The 15,987-nt window shown below is 43.8% G+C and overlaps 2 protein-coding genes across 2 annotated transcripts in view; one reads left to right on the forward strand and one right to left on the reverse strand.

Annotated features, from left to right (window-relative positions):
* Window positions 1–335: 335 nt before the first annotated feature.
* Window positions 336–3,006, reverse strand: cyb5d2 (cytochrome b5 domain containing 2). Its single transcript, XM_030792845.1, has 4 exons — window positions 2,654–3,006; window positions 2,206–2,346; window positions 1,679–1,865; window positions 336–1,160 (listed from the first exon to the last, which is right to left on the reverse strand). Exons 1-4 carry the CDS (start codon window positions 2,931–2,933, stop codon window positions 983–985), a joined length of 786 nt encoding a protein of 261 aa, XP_030648705.1. The 5' UTR covers window positions 2,934–3,006; the 3' UTR covers window positions 336–982.
* An 804-nt stretch (window positions 3,007–3,810) lies between these two features.
* Window positions 3,811–15,987, forward strand: part of zzef1 (zinc finger, ZZ-type with EF hand domain 1) — a 49,301-nt gene continuing 37,124 nt past the window's right edge. Inside the window, exons 1-13 of the mRNA XM_030792698.1 lie at window positions 3,811–4,224; window positions 5,956–6,100; window positions 6,636–6,830; window positions 7,317–7,500; window positions 8,152–8,351; window positions 9,054–9,264; window positions 9,576–9,692; window positions 10,169–10,347; window positions 11,712–11,810; window positions 12,498–12,589; window positions 13,315–13,460; window positions 14,127–14,232; window positions 14,753–14,971. Of these exons, the coding sequence (XP_030648558.1) occupies window positions 3,811–4,224; window positions 5,956–6,100; window positions 6,636–6,830; window positions 7,317–7,500; window positions 8,152–8,351; window positions 9,054–9,264; window positions 9,576–9,692; window positions 10,169–10,347; window positions 11,712–11,810; window positions 12,498–12,589; window positions 13,315–13,460; window positions 14,127–14,232; window positions 14,753–14,971 (2,307 nt within the window). The remainder of the gene's footprint in view (window positions 4,225–5,955; window positions 6,101–6,635; window positions 6,831–7,316; window positions 7,501–8,151; window positions 8,352–9,053; window positions 9,265–9,575; window positions 9,693–10,168; window positions 10,348–11,711; window positions 11,811–12,497; window positions 12,590–13,314; window positions 13,461–14,126; window positions 14,233–14,752; window positions 14,972–15,987) is intronic.

The following is a 15,987-nucleotide window of genomic DNA, read 5'->3' on the forward strand; positions in this document are numbered from 1 at the left end:
GTCAATGATCCGCTCTAGACATTGTTCAATTGTATAGATAAATGTATAATATTTTTGACCACTACAAAAAAAAACTGTTTTTGTACTTACTGCAGTTTGTGTATTTTTCTTTTTTTTTTCTTCTTTTGGTGACAAACCTAAAATCTGGCCTCAGTCAATGTTTTATGCACAATGTCTTGTATCTGTACGCTCAGATATTTAGCCTGTCCCTCCCTTTAGTATCCTTTTCAAGAGAGGAAGGACAACTTTACATAAAGGTAATCAGACAATAGAAAAAAAAAACAAACGTCTTGCTGTCTTCTTTCATTATTGCAAAGAGATTCATTTCTCTCATCTTGTTTTATTACTCTTATGAGGTGGTTAATGTTATTGCAAATCACAACAGAACTCCATTACAAAATAGTGAATCTGAAATCTGGCACGAAATAGACGTCACATTTTTGAAATCATTACTTTTAAAACTGTAAATACGACATAGCAGCAAAATCATTGTGGTATATTTTACGTAATACGTATTCATATATGATTCAGTCTGCATACAAAAAAAGGCAAAGCTTTGTACGAAATGAGAAATGATTAGAAAATAAGAGCACATGCAAAACTATGTATCAAAAGACAGCGGACTCTGTACACCTCTGTGGTCATACGGCGTGACTCAGCGTGTGCGGCAGTTTCTTTCTGTCTTTTTTATGTTCTTCTGAAGATGCGACAGCTCTAAGTTTCTCAAACATCTTTGACGTCTGGTGATCTTTGGTATCCAGTAAAATGCAAGCCACGGCTCCGATTCCCCGCTGAAATGAAACGATGCAAAACGATCTTTAAAGGTAGCCATCAGAATTAGCCGCCTCATGAAATATGGGAAGATGGACAACGCCGACGTGAATGAAGCATTGTTTTAGAAGACCGGCAGGTGCTGAGCGTTCTCCGGCCGGCGGGCTGAATTCTGATCACGTCCCGCTTGGGCCTGTCAATGACAGGATGTTTAGGACTCTGGAAGGAGGCATGACTCCGAGAGAGGGGGGCAGTCTTCGTACTCCCTCAGGTTGGCGTTGCCTGAGTGTGTAGGGTCATCGAGCCGCACGCAGACGCAGCGAGACTGCCCTGAGCCAGGGGAGAAAAGCATTCTGGGTACTCCGGTCCAATCTCTGTTTACACCACCACTGGATCGCGATGGGGAAAAAAGAGAAGTTAATTCATTTAGAGTGGGCAATTGAAGATAACAAAACTCTCACATAGACACTCAAAACAGATGTGACTGTTACCGGAAGGGTACGAGTTCCAAGACTAGAAATGACTTTTCACAGAAATGCATGAGTGATGAGAGTATGTCGTGCTCTTCTAAAAATCTGTCTGCCTGGCAATGGATTAGGTAAAGGGTGGATACAAAACTATTACTATAAAACTATAATTAAGCATAATGCAGTTTATTTTCACAATGTGTGTTGTGCAGTAGAAAGTACATTCACAAATTCACTTAAAAGCGAATATGAATAAAAGTTCTAACAAAATGAATGACTGTAGTACAGTAAGTGAAAAGTAAAAAGGTGCTTGAACAAATGTAAAAAGTAATGGACCTCAGCAGACATATACTTAGTGAACTTCCCTGGCAATGTGCTCACATATACTGAATTCACCATGACGTAAACAGACTTTTCTCAGGTGACTTTTGGGAGTTTACCTTTTGGTGGAACACCACACTCGCCCTCCATTGGCTGAGCTCCACTCTGAGTTGCATGCTGGGTAAAGCTGGTTTTGGGCCTCGGTCTGAGCCTTGAGTTTCAGTCCTTCTGATAGCAAACTCTCCACCTGCTTCAGGGTCTCTGACGGCTGCCCAGCCTCGTTATAGAAACGGCCAATTAAACGACCTACAGCGGAAGACATGACAGAGAGACGGACCTGATAACGCCAGCCAGAGACTAGAGAGTAAATTGTACATTAAACTGTCACATAAACCAACATTTTAAAAGTCTTCATCATGCAGTCCGTTTCATATACATTACTGAATGGATAAGTAACGGAATTGTTGGGAGATTCGACGCTAATGGGAAACTTGAGGCGAAACACTGACGTACGTTTATTTGTGTGCACGTGTGTGCAGCCACTTTCACCTGTAACTGTGCAGTTGTCAAACAGTCACACGTGCGGAGTGATCATGATTGTTAGCGATGTAAAAACAAAGAAGGACAATCAAATATGAACACTCACCAGCCGGCGTGTAGTCTCTCTGATAGAAAGCCAACCAGTCATACAGAGCCACTATCTGAGAAGGTGAGAGATCTGTCAAGTCATCAGTCAGTCCAGCCTCTGTGAAATCTCCCGTGACAAAGGCCCGCGACGCGTCTCTACCTGAAATAGCAAACGCACACATACACGTTGAAAAACAGACTTAACCACAGCGTACAACGCTTATTCCATAAGCTTGTCTTAGAGCGATCAATGGTAAAATAGAAACCTGAAAATATAGGCAAAATGTTTCTCACAACAAACACCCACATGTTCGGTAAAATAGGACCAAAGTCCGCCTAACTGCTTCATTTTATGCCGTAGCCCCTGCTATCGGAATGCATTATCAGTGATAAATGACTCGTGTCCCAATGTCGAATTTTACGTATGACTTTTATATTTTCATCACGCTCAAGTGATGAAGTGTCACCTGAGAAGAATCTGTAACCTCCTCCTGGTCCATAATGTTTTCGTCCTTTTTCCACGTCAAATACCTGACCCAAAATCGCGAGGTATAGCCCCTTGCTGTTCTCCTCTCCGTTGTAAAGCGCCAGTTCAGTTTGGGTCAAAAGCCGGGCAGGTGCGTCAGAAGCGCTCTGCTGCTCCATGGGGCGAAACAGTGACAGGGCGCCATAAAGAGTAAGCCATTCATAGGGAACAGTCAAAACTGCCACAAACACAGAGATGAGCGCTATTATATACTTATACATTATTTGAACCGTTCTTCCATCCGTCAGGATATGCCATCAGTAAAATTTATACAGGCTGATAGGTGACAATACGTTGTCGTCCTAGTAATCATTACCACGCTTTTCCGGATAGGATGCTCATTACTGCGCATGTCTGTACTGGATTCGCCAATCCATTTGCGGGTAGCCAAAATAATACTAGAGTAACTGAAGATATGATTCATTTTAGAGAATACACCGTGTGACTTTTACAGTTACAAGTCGGGAAAGATACGTGTTTATTTATCTAATTATTCTGAAGGTAAGAGTGTAATAATGCGCCTATTCGAAAATCGCTTTTTTTTTTAAAATGTTATTGCGTGGTATTCGCTTTCATTCTGTCCACAAAGTTGATGGAGTTGTTAAAAAATCTATATGTACCCTGACCATTTTAAGGTATTAAAATCAATTATTTTAATATTAAATAAATAAAATGCTTTTAAAATATAATCTTCAATTCCATCCCATGATATCTTTAGATTAATGCATTAAATGCCAGTTCGTGTGCTGTATTCATTAATGAAGTTATTAGCACGATCGATAATAACCACAACAATAATTATCACTACTCTTGATTGAATTATTGTAATAATTAGTATTATTGATACATATAGAACTGTCAAAGTCGGCTTTGAGCTAACTAACGCGTGCTGGAGTCAACCGCTAGGAGGCATACTGTCGCATTCAAATGCGGAAAGGGACAAGAGTTTGCTGACAAATACTGACGTAACCAGCTGCTTATGCGGTAGTGGTAGCACAGTAGCGCTCAGGTGGAAAGCACTGTGGATTTGTTAAACCTAAAAGCGGATTCACATCGGGCTTTCGGGTAACACAAAGTAGCCCGAAGCCGGTAAACAGTATGGGGAACGCAGAGAGCGGCTGTGGAGGTGGTAGCGGCGACGAGGAAGATGTTGAGACAGAAACCCCCGGTTTCGCAGAAGGGAGCCCGGCCTCTGCTGCCACTGGCGCCGAGGGAGGCAGTGGTGGAAGGTCCGGCTCGGGAAGAAGCGGAAGGGGGTCGAGTAACAGTCCCGGACCGGGCAATGGACTCCCCACCCCTGGAGACCTGTTGGAACAAGTCAAACTGAGAGAAGCGGCGGCCCGCATGAGCGATTCGTGCGTAGCGATATCAGAATCGGTCCTTGCCCGAAATGAGAGTGCCCTGGTACGGTGGCTGGAGGAGCGACTGAGCCGCGGAGAGGAGTCCGTAACCCTGGAGCAGTTCTGCGAAATGTTGGAGAACAGAGACGCTCCGAGAGAAGAGTGTGAAGAAGTATGTCATTGGCCGCTTTAGAAACGATTGATTTGGTTGTGGACTCATCATAGTCAGCACTTTTTAGTGACACAAAGTTCTGCTTGACATGTTAGGCTGAACTAGCGTTGACTGTTGTGTGATTGGCTTCCAAACTATGTTGCTCTCGCTGCAAGTCTCATTCCACGAGTTCACCTGTAGCTCCGACCGGAGTTTGCTCGTGTTTGTCGGATTGTAAAGTCAGGAGTGGCTCCCATTGGAATGCAAAATACAAACTAACGATTATCGAACTGAAGTCAGTACTAATTTAGCCGCTTTGCCGTGTCATTTAGGAGTTCTAGGACATGCAACAAATAGTTGCAAATCTGACGTGTGCCCTAGCCCGTGCCATAGTTGTGCCCTTCTCTAATTAGCACGCGACTAAAATCTTCGCTGGCTGTATTGAACAAATGGTGTCAGGGTAACCGGTATGAATCAGTGATAAACAATACGATTGCTCAATTGGCTTGTAGCCGCTCAGCCTAGATTTGAACACAAATTAAACCCAGTTTTGTTTTTTGAACGTCTTACACTGTGACTTCTGGATGAAATAGAGGGCACTATCAAAAGTGATAATCAGAAAAAAATAACAACAAAATAAATCTAAACAGTCTAATACATGAAGACGCTGGTCCATTTCTGAAGGCAGCTATTTTCTGGTAAACGTTATAGCTGTGTTTGCAGTGTCTTGAGACAGATGCTAACAAATGACTTTTTATTTTGGCAAAATCAAAATCGACTACTCGTCGTAAATCTGTCATTTGTAAAGTGTCACCAAATGCGTTGTAAAGACAGCTGTCAGGATTTGACAGAAAGAGAGACTACAGACATTCCGTTCACACACAGTCAGGTAATTATAGCTGTTTTGTTTCATCAGTGCAGTCAAGCCTTCAACAATAGCAATTATGCCTCTCTAAGAGTACGACAAAAATAATTAAACGTTAACCCACAGGTAAACACTACCCATAATCCCAATTTAATTCCTCTAGCGTCTGGTTAGGTCAGTTTTTCTCTTTCAGCAACTGCTAATGATTGTTCCCACCAAACTCTGTGTCTGTCGGGTGGATTCTGACGACTTTGAGTGGCAACCCTTTCAGATCAGAGCCTGTTGAGCTGTGAGAGCCAGGCTTGTCACGGTTGTGAATGCTGTGTTTCAGTCTTTTTCCTTCGTCAGGGTATTGTTTGGTTCGTTTGTTTTTTGTCCCTTTGTGGGGATTTGGGATCTTTGACCCCTGAGGAAAAAGTTGTGAAATACCAAACAATCTGTCTAACATTGTTGAAGCTCTTCCAGGGTGTCACAGACAGAAAATTAAATCAGTTTATTTACTGACTTATGGGATCTCTTTGAAGTGGAGCCCTTAGCGGCATTTCTCTGTGTCGTTCTCAAGACTGCTGAGCCCTACACATTTTTACACCTGAACAGCAGCCAGGCCTCGTCCATCTTATCAACTGAACACCAACCAATCACCTTCTTCTCAATCAGTCACCAACCAATCACCACATCTCATTAGCCAATTGTCAAGTTTGGTCCAAATCAGAGTTTGTGCAGAGTTTGGGTGCCCGAGTGGGCCAACAGAGAGACAGCGGCTTAGAGTCTTAATGAGAGTGTGAGAGCCAGGTGCTGTTTACTGATGGGTCTGTGTACCTGTGTGTGTGTGTGTGTGTGTGTCTGTGTCTGTGTACCTGTGTGTGTGTGTGTGCGTGCGCACGCAGGCCTTCGGACAGTTTGATGCAGAGGGAGATGGTGTCGTGGATGTGGAGGACATGCTCACAGCCTTGAAAAACTGTAACGGAGCCAATCTCCAGGGAGAACTGTGTCATGTGATCCGACAGCTACAGGCCTGCTCTCTGACCCCAGGTAAAAACAACAACGACAAAAAAAATTCTCCAGGATCAGGGCGGACTCTTTATCATCTTTGTGTTCAAATGAAAAGAAGTGCTTAGTGTTTAAATGGCAGCATGTGTGAACCCACCACCAGAAAACCTGTGGGTGTATTTTTCCAATGGTTGTCACCAGCAGTCATAATAACTTATTTGAACGCGCATACAGTCACACAGTATGAAACATTTTAATGTAGACAAGTTTTGCACCACAGTTGTGCCTCAGGTCTGATCTACTGTTTTAATAAATCATGGTCACATTTTATTCCAGAGACTATTTCTATGTGTTCTCATAGCCGCCCATCGGCTACTTATAACACGTGATATAACATGTTTATAACTGTTTATATCAGTGTTATAATGCCTTTATAGCTGAACATTTTTCCTGTGATCATAGCTGCAGTTAATGCTCCTTCACAGTTATGTTAAACCCTGGATGTTTTCACTGAGATTAGTTTCAGAGTCGTGATAATCGTCCCGTGTCTGGTGTTCGTTTTTTTTTTTTTCTGAAGGGTTTGTGGACATCTTCTCGAAGTCCAAGGATCGACTGGGAGCGCACTCCTCGAAGATTCTGAAGTTCCTGCACCGCAATCGGATTCCCAGCAGTGCGATCCCGTTCCCGGTGCTGGAGGGCTACAGTAGCATCTGCACCATGAGGTCCTCGGTGGTGCAGAACTTTCTGGAATACCTTCTGCAGAAAGAGAAAGGTTCGCTCTCCTCCATGTTCCTCACTGTGCCGTCTCTTAGGGCGACAGGATTTCTCTACTAAAAATTCCATCAGTTTAATTTTAAACCGAGACTCAACAGACTAACAGAGATTACCAAAGTCCACCATTTACTGTTTTACGACGTTTATCTGGTCGCAGGACGATGATGTAGGTTTGAGTGAGAGGTTTTGTTTGCCTTTCTTAATTACTTGTGGTCTTATGTCATTTCAGTCTAATTTTAAACATATTACTCCTGATGCTCTAATGTTCTGCTCTGAATGTGTGATAACAGCTGTTTAGAGATGATCTAGCACATTATATCTTTCATGGTCATGTTTCTCACTCTTTCTCTCCCCTTCTCTCTCTCTCTCTCTCTCTCTCTCTCTCTGTCACTCTCACGCTCTCTGTTTCTCTCTCTCTCTCTCTCTCTCTCTCTCTCTCTCTGTCCCTCTCTCTCTCTCTCTCTCCGTTTTAACCCGTTGTCAGACTTAGACATGCAGTACCGTTCAGAGTTGAACCAGGATCAGGAAGTGGATAACTTTAAGGTCATCACTCAGTGTTACAGTTTCATCGAGGCCTCGTCCAACACGGCTGACGTTCATAAGATGACCAACGGGGAGACTGTGTCCTACTGGGAGTCGGACGGCAGCGCTCGCTCCCACTGGATAAGGCAAGATGGCTTCTCCGTGTCTGTTTTTTGACTTTATGTTCCTTGAATATTTTCATTTTCTTTATGTCAAAATGATTTATGTTGTTGTTGTTGTTGTTGTTTTTGTATAAGGACTCATTTGCGTGTTAAATGCTGTGTGCTTTGTGTGTCCTTGTGTGTGCGTGTGTTTGTGTGTGTGCGTGTGAGAACTCAAAGCCTTGTATTTGTTTTTCAGCATTAGAGATAACATATATGAATGGTTGGGATATTTAAATGCTTTAGTTTGCTCAGCACCAATAGATATACAAATAACATCACAGTTTGCTAACCTCATACACAGCCTATTTCGTACAGATAGGTATTAAAATGCACTTATCTGTGTCAGATTTTGGAGTAAACAGCTGTGAGCATGCACACAAGCCTCTAGCAATAGTCACAATGAATATCTACAACTTTTTTACTTTTCTCTCTCTATATGAACAATAAAAACACAGGAAAAAAGACAAGTCAAGTCATCCTGACTGTCTCTCTCTCTCATTGGCTGTCTCTCTCTCTCATTGGCTGTCTCTCTCTCTCATTGGCTGTCTCTCTCTCTTTGGCTGTCTCTCTCTCTTTGGCTGTCTCTCTCTCTCATTGGCTGTCTCTCTCTCATTGGCTGTCTCTCTCTCTCAGGCTGAAGCTGAAGCCAGACGTGGTGTTGAGGCGTCTGGCGGTCGCCGTGGCATCTAACGATCACAGCTACATGCCTCAGCTCGTATCCGTGTCCGTGGGAAAAAACCGCCGCTCCCTGCAGGAGATCCGAGACGTGAGAATTCCCAGTAACGTGACTGGATACGTGACGCTTCTGGAGAATGCCAGTATCACTTACCCATGTTAGTATACACATCGACACGCAAACGCACCGACACGCAAACTCACCAATGTAGCAACGCGCAAAGACACAAACACACCAGTGGACCAAACTGTACATCTCTCTTTTTTTTTTTTTAAGATCTTTAGGTTTGGAGGTTTCCTGTTTTTTCTTTTGGGACCAAGGAATGTAACTGTTCTTGTAAAAAAAAAAAAAAAAAAAAAAAAAATTCTAATACTTAAAAAGCCTTAGAGAAGTAGAATAGACGGTTAATATCTGTCTCACTGTGACACTCTGTCATGATCCTGGTGTCTACTGATAAGTAAGCAGTGAAGGTATGTACACAAGCCGCGGTCATGTGTTACGGGCAGAGAAAACACATACTTTAACTATCAAATTAGGCAAAAGAATGTCTTGCAAATCCATGCAGTCGGGTTTGTCGGCTGGGTTTACGTAGCAAGTGGCAACGGTGGGTAAAGCCTTTGACATGATTAGATAGTTTTGCAGAGCAGAAATTCAACATCGCGTTGTGGCGAACAACTATAATTTAGATTCTGACGTTATTTAAAAAACAAACAAAGAAAAAGGGCAGTTCATGTGTTGTAACATTTTTCTCTTCACAGATTTAAATTAAATTGAGATATTTTTCAGCTGTGGTGTTGGACTTATTCAGTCTCATTTGAAAAAAAAAAAAAGTTGAAATGCTTCTGTCCGTCCCTCTCAGACGTTCAGATAAATATCAAGCGTTGCCTTAGCGACGGCTGTGACACTCGCATCCATGGGCTGAAGACGATGGGTTACCAGATCACCAAAAACAAGGAGGTGTCGGTGACGGACGCCTCTGCGATCTGGTACCTGTCTCTCCTCACCTCGCTGGTCACCGCGTCCATGGAAACCAACCCAGCGTTGGCACAGACCGTCCTGCACAACACACAGTGAGTCCAGAAAAGTCTCATCTTTTCATCTTAAGTCTTTTTTTCTGGAACATTCTCAGTGATTATTGGTATTGATTACGCCTTCCCTTTTGTGACTTGGTTCTAATGCTCATTTTCTTGCACTCGCAAACAGGCTGAAACATACGAAATAAAGAATTAGGCTCTGTGGTTGTTTCACTTCGAAAGATTTAGTCATTTTTTTTCTGTCGTGTCGGGTTGTGCTTTCAGTTTGACTACCTGAAGTTTTTGTACCGGTAAATCAGTCTCTCTCTCTTTTCTGTCTGTCTGTCTCTCTCTCTCTCTCTCTGTAGAAAAGCCTTACAGCACATGCCTCCCCTGTCTTTAACCCCGTCCTCCACCGATTTCCCTAAATTCTTCTCCTCCAACATTCTGGAAGAAGTGGACAGCTTTCTCCTGCGTGTAGCAGAGTAAGACATTGACCTCTGACCTCATGCGTGTCACGGGCGCCCAGTTTGTCCAGTTAAACCCTCCCCACAGACTGACTCTGTCCTCCATACTCTCAACTGCTCTCTGAAACCGGCACCTTCTTTAGATCATGGAAAAGGCCAGTTGATGAATAAATGGGACAGAACACTTAAGGAAGTTCACTGATGTTGCCTCTTAGTTTACTACTGTTAAGTGAGACATTTGCATTGGAAGACAGACTGTAATTAGTCTGTAGTTAATCATCAGAGTGAGAAGTTTTTGCTTGTCAGTGAATACATTAATGAGAAAAGAAGAAATGTTGTTCTCTTATACTTTCTTGTTCTGCTTGTTCTTTTTCTTCTTCTTCTTCTTCTTCCCCCCTCTCTCTCTCGCTCTCTCTCTCTCTCTCTCTCTCTCTCTCTCTCCCTCTCTCTCTGTCTCTCTGTCTCTCTCTCTCTCTCTCTCTCTCTGTGTGTAGTTGCTGTGTGACCCCTGAGGCAGAGTTGACTCTGTTGGCGTTTGCTTTGGCCAGAGGGAGTGTGGCTAAAGTTCTGCTCTCTCTCTCCGGGCTGTGTGAGCACCTGGACTCCCAGTACCGGGCCTCTTCCCTGCTCGCTTCCATGGCAACCGTCCGAATGAAATTACTCTACCGCAACGGTACGCGCAGACGGACCCTCCATACGGGATCATGTCTTCACTGTGTGTGTGTGGGATGCAGCCGGAAGTGCTGTTTCCATAGATCTTCACTCTGTTATGTGCTCAAAGAGACCATGTAGATTTGAGTTTGACCTGCAGTTGACCTTGAAGTTTAAACGCAGGGCAAAAGATAAAATGGTCATTTTTTTTTAACATGTTCTCCAGGCCCGGAGTTAAGAAATACTGATTTAGGTCATGATACAATAACTTGCGGTTAAGATGGTCGCGGTTGAAAAAAGCCTGCTGCAGTCAACCCTGCGGTTTATGATGAGGATGTTCGTCACAGAACTGTCAGTGCGACAGAGAAGACTCAGCGGCATAACATTAATACTTTTGATAGTGAAGTAAAGACCCACTTCTTTTCTGGGTTTTTTTTTTTTTTTTTCTTCTGATGTTAATCAACACTCTTCGGTGTAAAAGCAGTGTTAGGAAGCAATGAGAAATGGCGTCTTCTAGTGGAGAAGTGAAAGTGTTAGTTGGGTGTAAACTGACCCTTGAGTGAACCGTGTAATTTCTCCGTGACATTGTGCTGAGGGAACAGTGCAGTGACTCACAGCCGGGTTAATGAGTTAGAGTAGAACAGTAGCACTCTTTTTCACTGTCTCCTGCTCATCTCTGTCTCTCTTTGTGTTTTGTGTTTTTTTTGTGTGTGTGTGTGCATTTGTTTTTGTCTGTGTGTGTGTTTGCATACATATGTTTGATGGTGTCTGTGCATGCATGTGTGTGTGTGTGTGTATGTGTTTTTGTGCATGCATGTGTGTGCGTGTGCGTGCGTGTCATGGTGTGTGTGCATGCATGCTTGTTTGTGTGCGTGTGTGCGTGTGTGCATGTATGCGTGTGTGTTCTTGTGTGTTTGCATGCATGTGTGTGTGTGTGTGCATGCACGTGTGTGTTTGTTTGTGTGCACGCACGTATATGTATGCATATGTGTGTGTGTGACGGTGTGTGCGTGTGTTTTTGTGCATGCATATGTGTGCATGTGCGTGCGTGTCGTGGTGTGTGTGCATGTATGCGTGTGTGTTCTTGTGTGTTTGCATGTGTGTGTGTGTGTGTGCATGCACGTGTGTGTTTGTTTGTGTGCACGCACGTATATGTATGCATATGTGTGTGTGTGATGGTGTGTGTGCGTGCGTGTGTTTTTGTGCATGCATATGTGTGCATGTGCGTGCGTGTCGTGGTGTGTGTGCATGTATGCGTGTGTGTTCTTGTGCGTTTGCATGCATACATGTGTGTGTTTGTTTGTGTGCACACACATATATGTATGCATATGTGCGTGTGTGATGGTGTGTGTGCATGCGTGTGTGCATGCGTGTGTGTGTATATAGGTAAACAGCTCCAGCTGCACCTGCAGGCGTGTGATGTGAAGGGGAAAGAGGAGAGGTCTGGACCTGAGAGTATGCTCACTGAACCCACCAACGGAGACGGTACAGCTAACCATTTACTGCCCTGTAAACCTACCGACTTAAAAAGCCCTCTGTCAAGGCCTCCCCTGGGTGGTTTTCAGGAAGGGAAACACTCCAGGAATGCGTGTATTTCTGAGTCAGGGAAAAAGTAACAAAAATGGCTAAGAATTTGCTGTTGTGTGTGTGTGTGTGTGTGTGTTTGAGAGAGAGAGAGAGAGAGAGAGAGAGTGAGAGAGAGAGAGTGAGTTTGTGTGTGTGTATTGTGAGTGAGTGTGTCTGAGAGAATGTGTGTGTGTGTGTGTGTTACTGTTTAGTTTTGTATGAGAATGAGTGTGTGTCGTATGTTCAGCTGTATGTGAGATTGTGTGTGTCTTATGTTCATAATTCTGATAGTCACACAACCAAGTTCATAATTGTTCAGGATGAAAAGGTGAAGGCTTTCTGTAGACAGCCGATGTGTTTGTTTGACATTGAAAACTTTTGAAAGTCAGACCCATTTTAAAGACAGATTTGAATATAGTTCATTGATAATGACCTTCTAGCTCTAACAACAGAACTCTTCACTGAAGACCCATACTGCATTCCCTAGGTTGAAACTTGGGTTTCATTACGTATGGGACGGAGATTATTTTTACAGATACCGTAAGATATAGCCATAACAGAACGTTGACCTTTGACCTGTCTGGCTTGACCTTTTGACCCCTGTAGGCTTTCTGACCGAGAGTGGGAAAAAGAGAGCCAGCGTCATTCTGTCCACCGAGGATCAGAGCTGTTTCCAAGTCACGCAGATCAAAATTAAAGTGAGTTTAACTCTCCCTGTCCGTGTTTAGATCTCATCTCTCTCTCTCTCTCTCTCTCTCTTTGGTTAATGTTTATTTGTCGTTTGTCAGTGAAACACTTTCCCTTTTGAATGAAAGGTATGCTCTCTGAGAGTCAGCCACTGGAATCCTAATCGTCTTTTTCAGTATTTTAATTATTAACGTTTGGCTGTCTGCTCAGCACTTGGCAGGTTTTTCCATATCAAAGGTGATGAGAGAGAGAGAGGGGAGTTATTTTTGTATGTTGTTAGCCTGTTGTTGTGTTGTGTAGACTGAGATACTCGGGTCTCACTGTTACCTCAGTTTAGTCATATCCTGTGTTCCTGTCCAGAGGGAAAGACCTGTGTGTTTCCATATGGCTCTTTTAGCCTCTCTGTTGTGTTGACATGTTAAGTAACTGCGTTGAGTTACTGTCCGTCAACGGACTGAACGCCGTGTTTAGTGTGAAGAGGAAACGGACTTAATAAATTGGCCGCCAAGTGTGTATGAATTGTAGGTTTTCCTCAGAACATCCATAATATGATCGCGAATTTGGTTTTGAAAATATTAAATCTGAATACGCACAGCTGTCATCTCTGTCCATCGGTGTCCCGTGTTTCTTTGTCCTCAGAGTTAAGCTCTTGTTTGTTCAGAAACAGCTGTTTTTGTGTGTGTGCCTGTCTGTCCTTGTTCTGAATGGGTTTTTCGCTGTTCTGCCCTGTGTTCAGGTGAGGAAAGGGGCTATTGGTGCTAAGTGCGGCCTAGTGTTCGCTTACAACGACTCGGAACAGTTCTCCGCCGACCAACACTTTAAGAGATTTAAAAAATACGACTCCTGGACTTTCAAAGACTACAAAGAATTCGTCCAAGACAAGTAAGCCTAAACTGACTCTCTGTCTGTGTGCATGTGTGTGTGTTTGTGTGTGTGTGTGTGTGTGTCTGAGTGTGTGTCCGTGTGTGAAATTCTTGCCGGTGTTAAATTGTCTGATTTAGATTTGACCATTGGCTGCTGACAAACAAAATGTATTAATATGTTATGATGAATAGAACTGTATTAACACCGATAAATAACTAAAAGTGAGCTTTAGATTTATACATGTTGTATATGGTATAAGTGTGTGGGCTGTTTTCTCTGAGTGCTGTTTTAGATGTTTTTAACTGGAGCTCCCCAGCCCCATTCACAATGAGTGGTCCACGTGTTTAGCTGTATGTCTCTTTACTACACTTTACTGTGATTTACTGCATACTGTTTGTTAGTGTGAACAAATATCAATGCAAATGTGTGTCTGTGTCTGTGTGTGTCTATGTGTGTTAGAGAGAATAGTCTTGTGTGGCATAGCAGCATAGCATATGTGCGTGCGTATTCGCACGTTTGAAAGATGGTGTGTGTGTGAGAGTGTATTCAATTTGACAGTGTGTACGACAGCTGCATAGTGAGAGAGCGTGGCATTTACTGGAAGGCTTGTGACCCCTCTGTCTCTCTCTCTCTCTCTCTCTCGCTCTCTCTCTCTCTCTCTCTCTCTCTCTCTCTCTCTGTCAGTGCGAGGCCGGCAGAGCAGTCAGAGGATGAGCCCATTGGCTGGTTTGAGCTGGAGGAAGACTGGAACGACGTGGACATTAAACTGCAGCAGTTTCGGGTGTGCAAAGTATGTGTCCACACACACACACACACACACACACACACACACACACACACACTCTCTCTCTCTCTCTCTCCCTCTCTCTTATCTCTCTCTCTGTCTCCCCACCTGTGTTCTCTAAACCCACTCATTAGACGCCGTAGTTAAATGGAGGCTTGTGAGCAAAGGGAACTCCTGCGGTATTGAAACAGATCATGGCTCAGTTAAGCCGGCCCCCTGTCTCAGTTCCCTGTGTGTGTTTCAGTCCTGGCACCATCACGCACGCTCCTCTCCATGCTTTCTTTATTATAACACAGAAACTGTTTTCTCCTCCTGCGTCCGCACTGACGTCACGTCACCTCCCTGTCCCTCTCTCACACCCAGAACCTCTCTCCATGGGGATTTGATTTTGTTAAAGACTTAAAATATTCAAATATTTAAAAGAAAATGATATTTAAATGAACCGTTATTCTTTTCTCTCTCTCTCTCTCTCTCTCTCTCTCTCTCTCTCTCTCTCTCTGTGTGTGCGTGTGCGCGCCTGTGTCAGTTTCTGATGGTGAAGTTCCTGTGTCCGAGGCAGGAATCTGCAGAGCGTCTGGGAGTCCAGCAGATCAGTTTCAGCGGCTATCTCTGTCCAGGAACGGAGAGGCCCGCGGAGCTGGAGGACCTGAACGCAAACGCGGACAGAGCCGACTCCGGCCCCGTCTCGGGGCTCACGCTCATGAAGAAGACGCTCTTCTTTATCCAGCAGCTCACCCAGGGCATGGTACACGACCCCAGCTAACCCCCTCAGCTAAACACGCCTCTGGCTCTCAACACCCCTTCACACTCTCAGCGCTGTGCGTCAGCCGCAGTTGATGTATGGGGTTATAAATACGAGAGAATTCATTCCCCGAGGCGCGTCCTCTCGCGTTCGACTTTATGGGGAGTTTTTGCGTAATACCCATACGCTTCGGCTCACGAAACTTCGCTTTCTGATCTCACGAGGACGGGTTTTCTGCGCCTCGCCGACGGCTGGGCACGAGCCATCGAGCCAGTTTAATCACCCACCACTCGCCAACTTTTTGAAACATTCGATTTCGTGTGCTGTAGTATCTTAGTGTGCTGTAGTCTGGTAGTCTCTTAGTGTGCTGTAGTCCTTTAGTGTGCTGTAGTCTGGTAGTCTCTTAGTGTGCTGTAGTCCCATAGTATGCTGTAGTCTGGTAGTGTGCTGTAGTCCCTCAGTGTGCTGTAGTCCCATAGTGTGCTGAAGTCTGGTAGTGTGCTGTAGTCCTTTAGTGAGCTGTAGTCTGGTAGTCCTAAGGGGCTCAGGAACACATTATTTTTTATCCTACTGAATTTAATGGTATGTACGTTTTCGAGTGACGAGAAATCATTTTACGGGGGGGTTTCAGGAACGCATTACATGTGTAAGTCGCGGTTGGACTATTTTACAGGCTAATAGATGTTGTCCCCCGAGTATGATGTATGGTCAGTATTGACTTTACACCCGCTGTTAAAAAGAGAAGAAATTAACACTATAATTAGAGTTGCTTGTAAAAGATGTTTTTGTTTTCAGCCTGAAATGTGAGTGAATGAATCACTGAGCTAAAAGATGCTTTTCTCTCAGTGTCTGTACCAAACTGGCACAAAGCCTAGACATTTAGCCTCTGGCAAACTCACTCTTCCAATTATTTATGTAATGTAAAAATGAAATCACATAAATAGGTAAATATTGAACTCACACATAAACTACGACTGAATGTTGTCCGTCAGTAACATCATTCACAACAAATGACCCTG

Source organism: Chanos chanos, chromosome 15 (genome assembly GCF_902362185.1).
Source record: "Chanos chanos chromosome 15, fChaCha1.1, whole genome shotgun sequence".
NCBI lineage: Eukaryota > Metazoa > Chordata > Actinopteri > Gonorynchiformes > Chanidae > Chanos > Chanos chanos.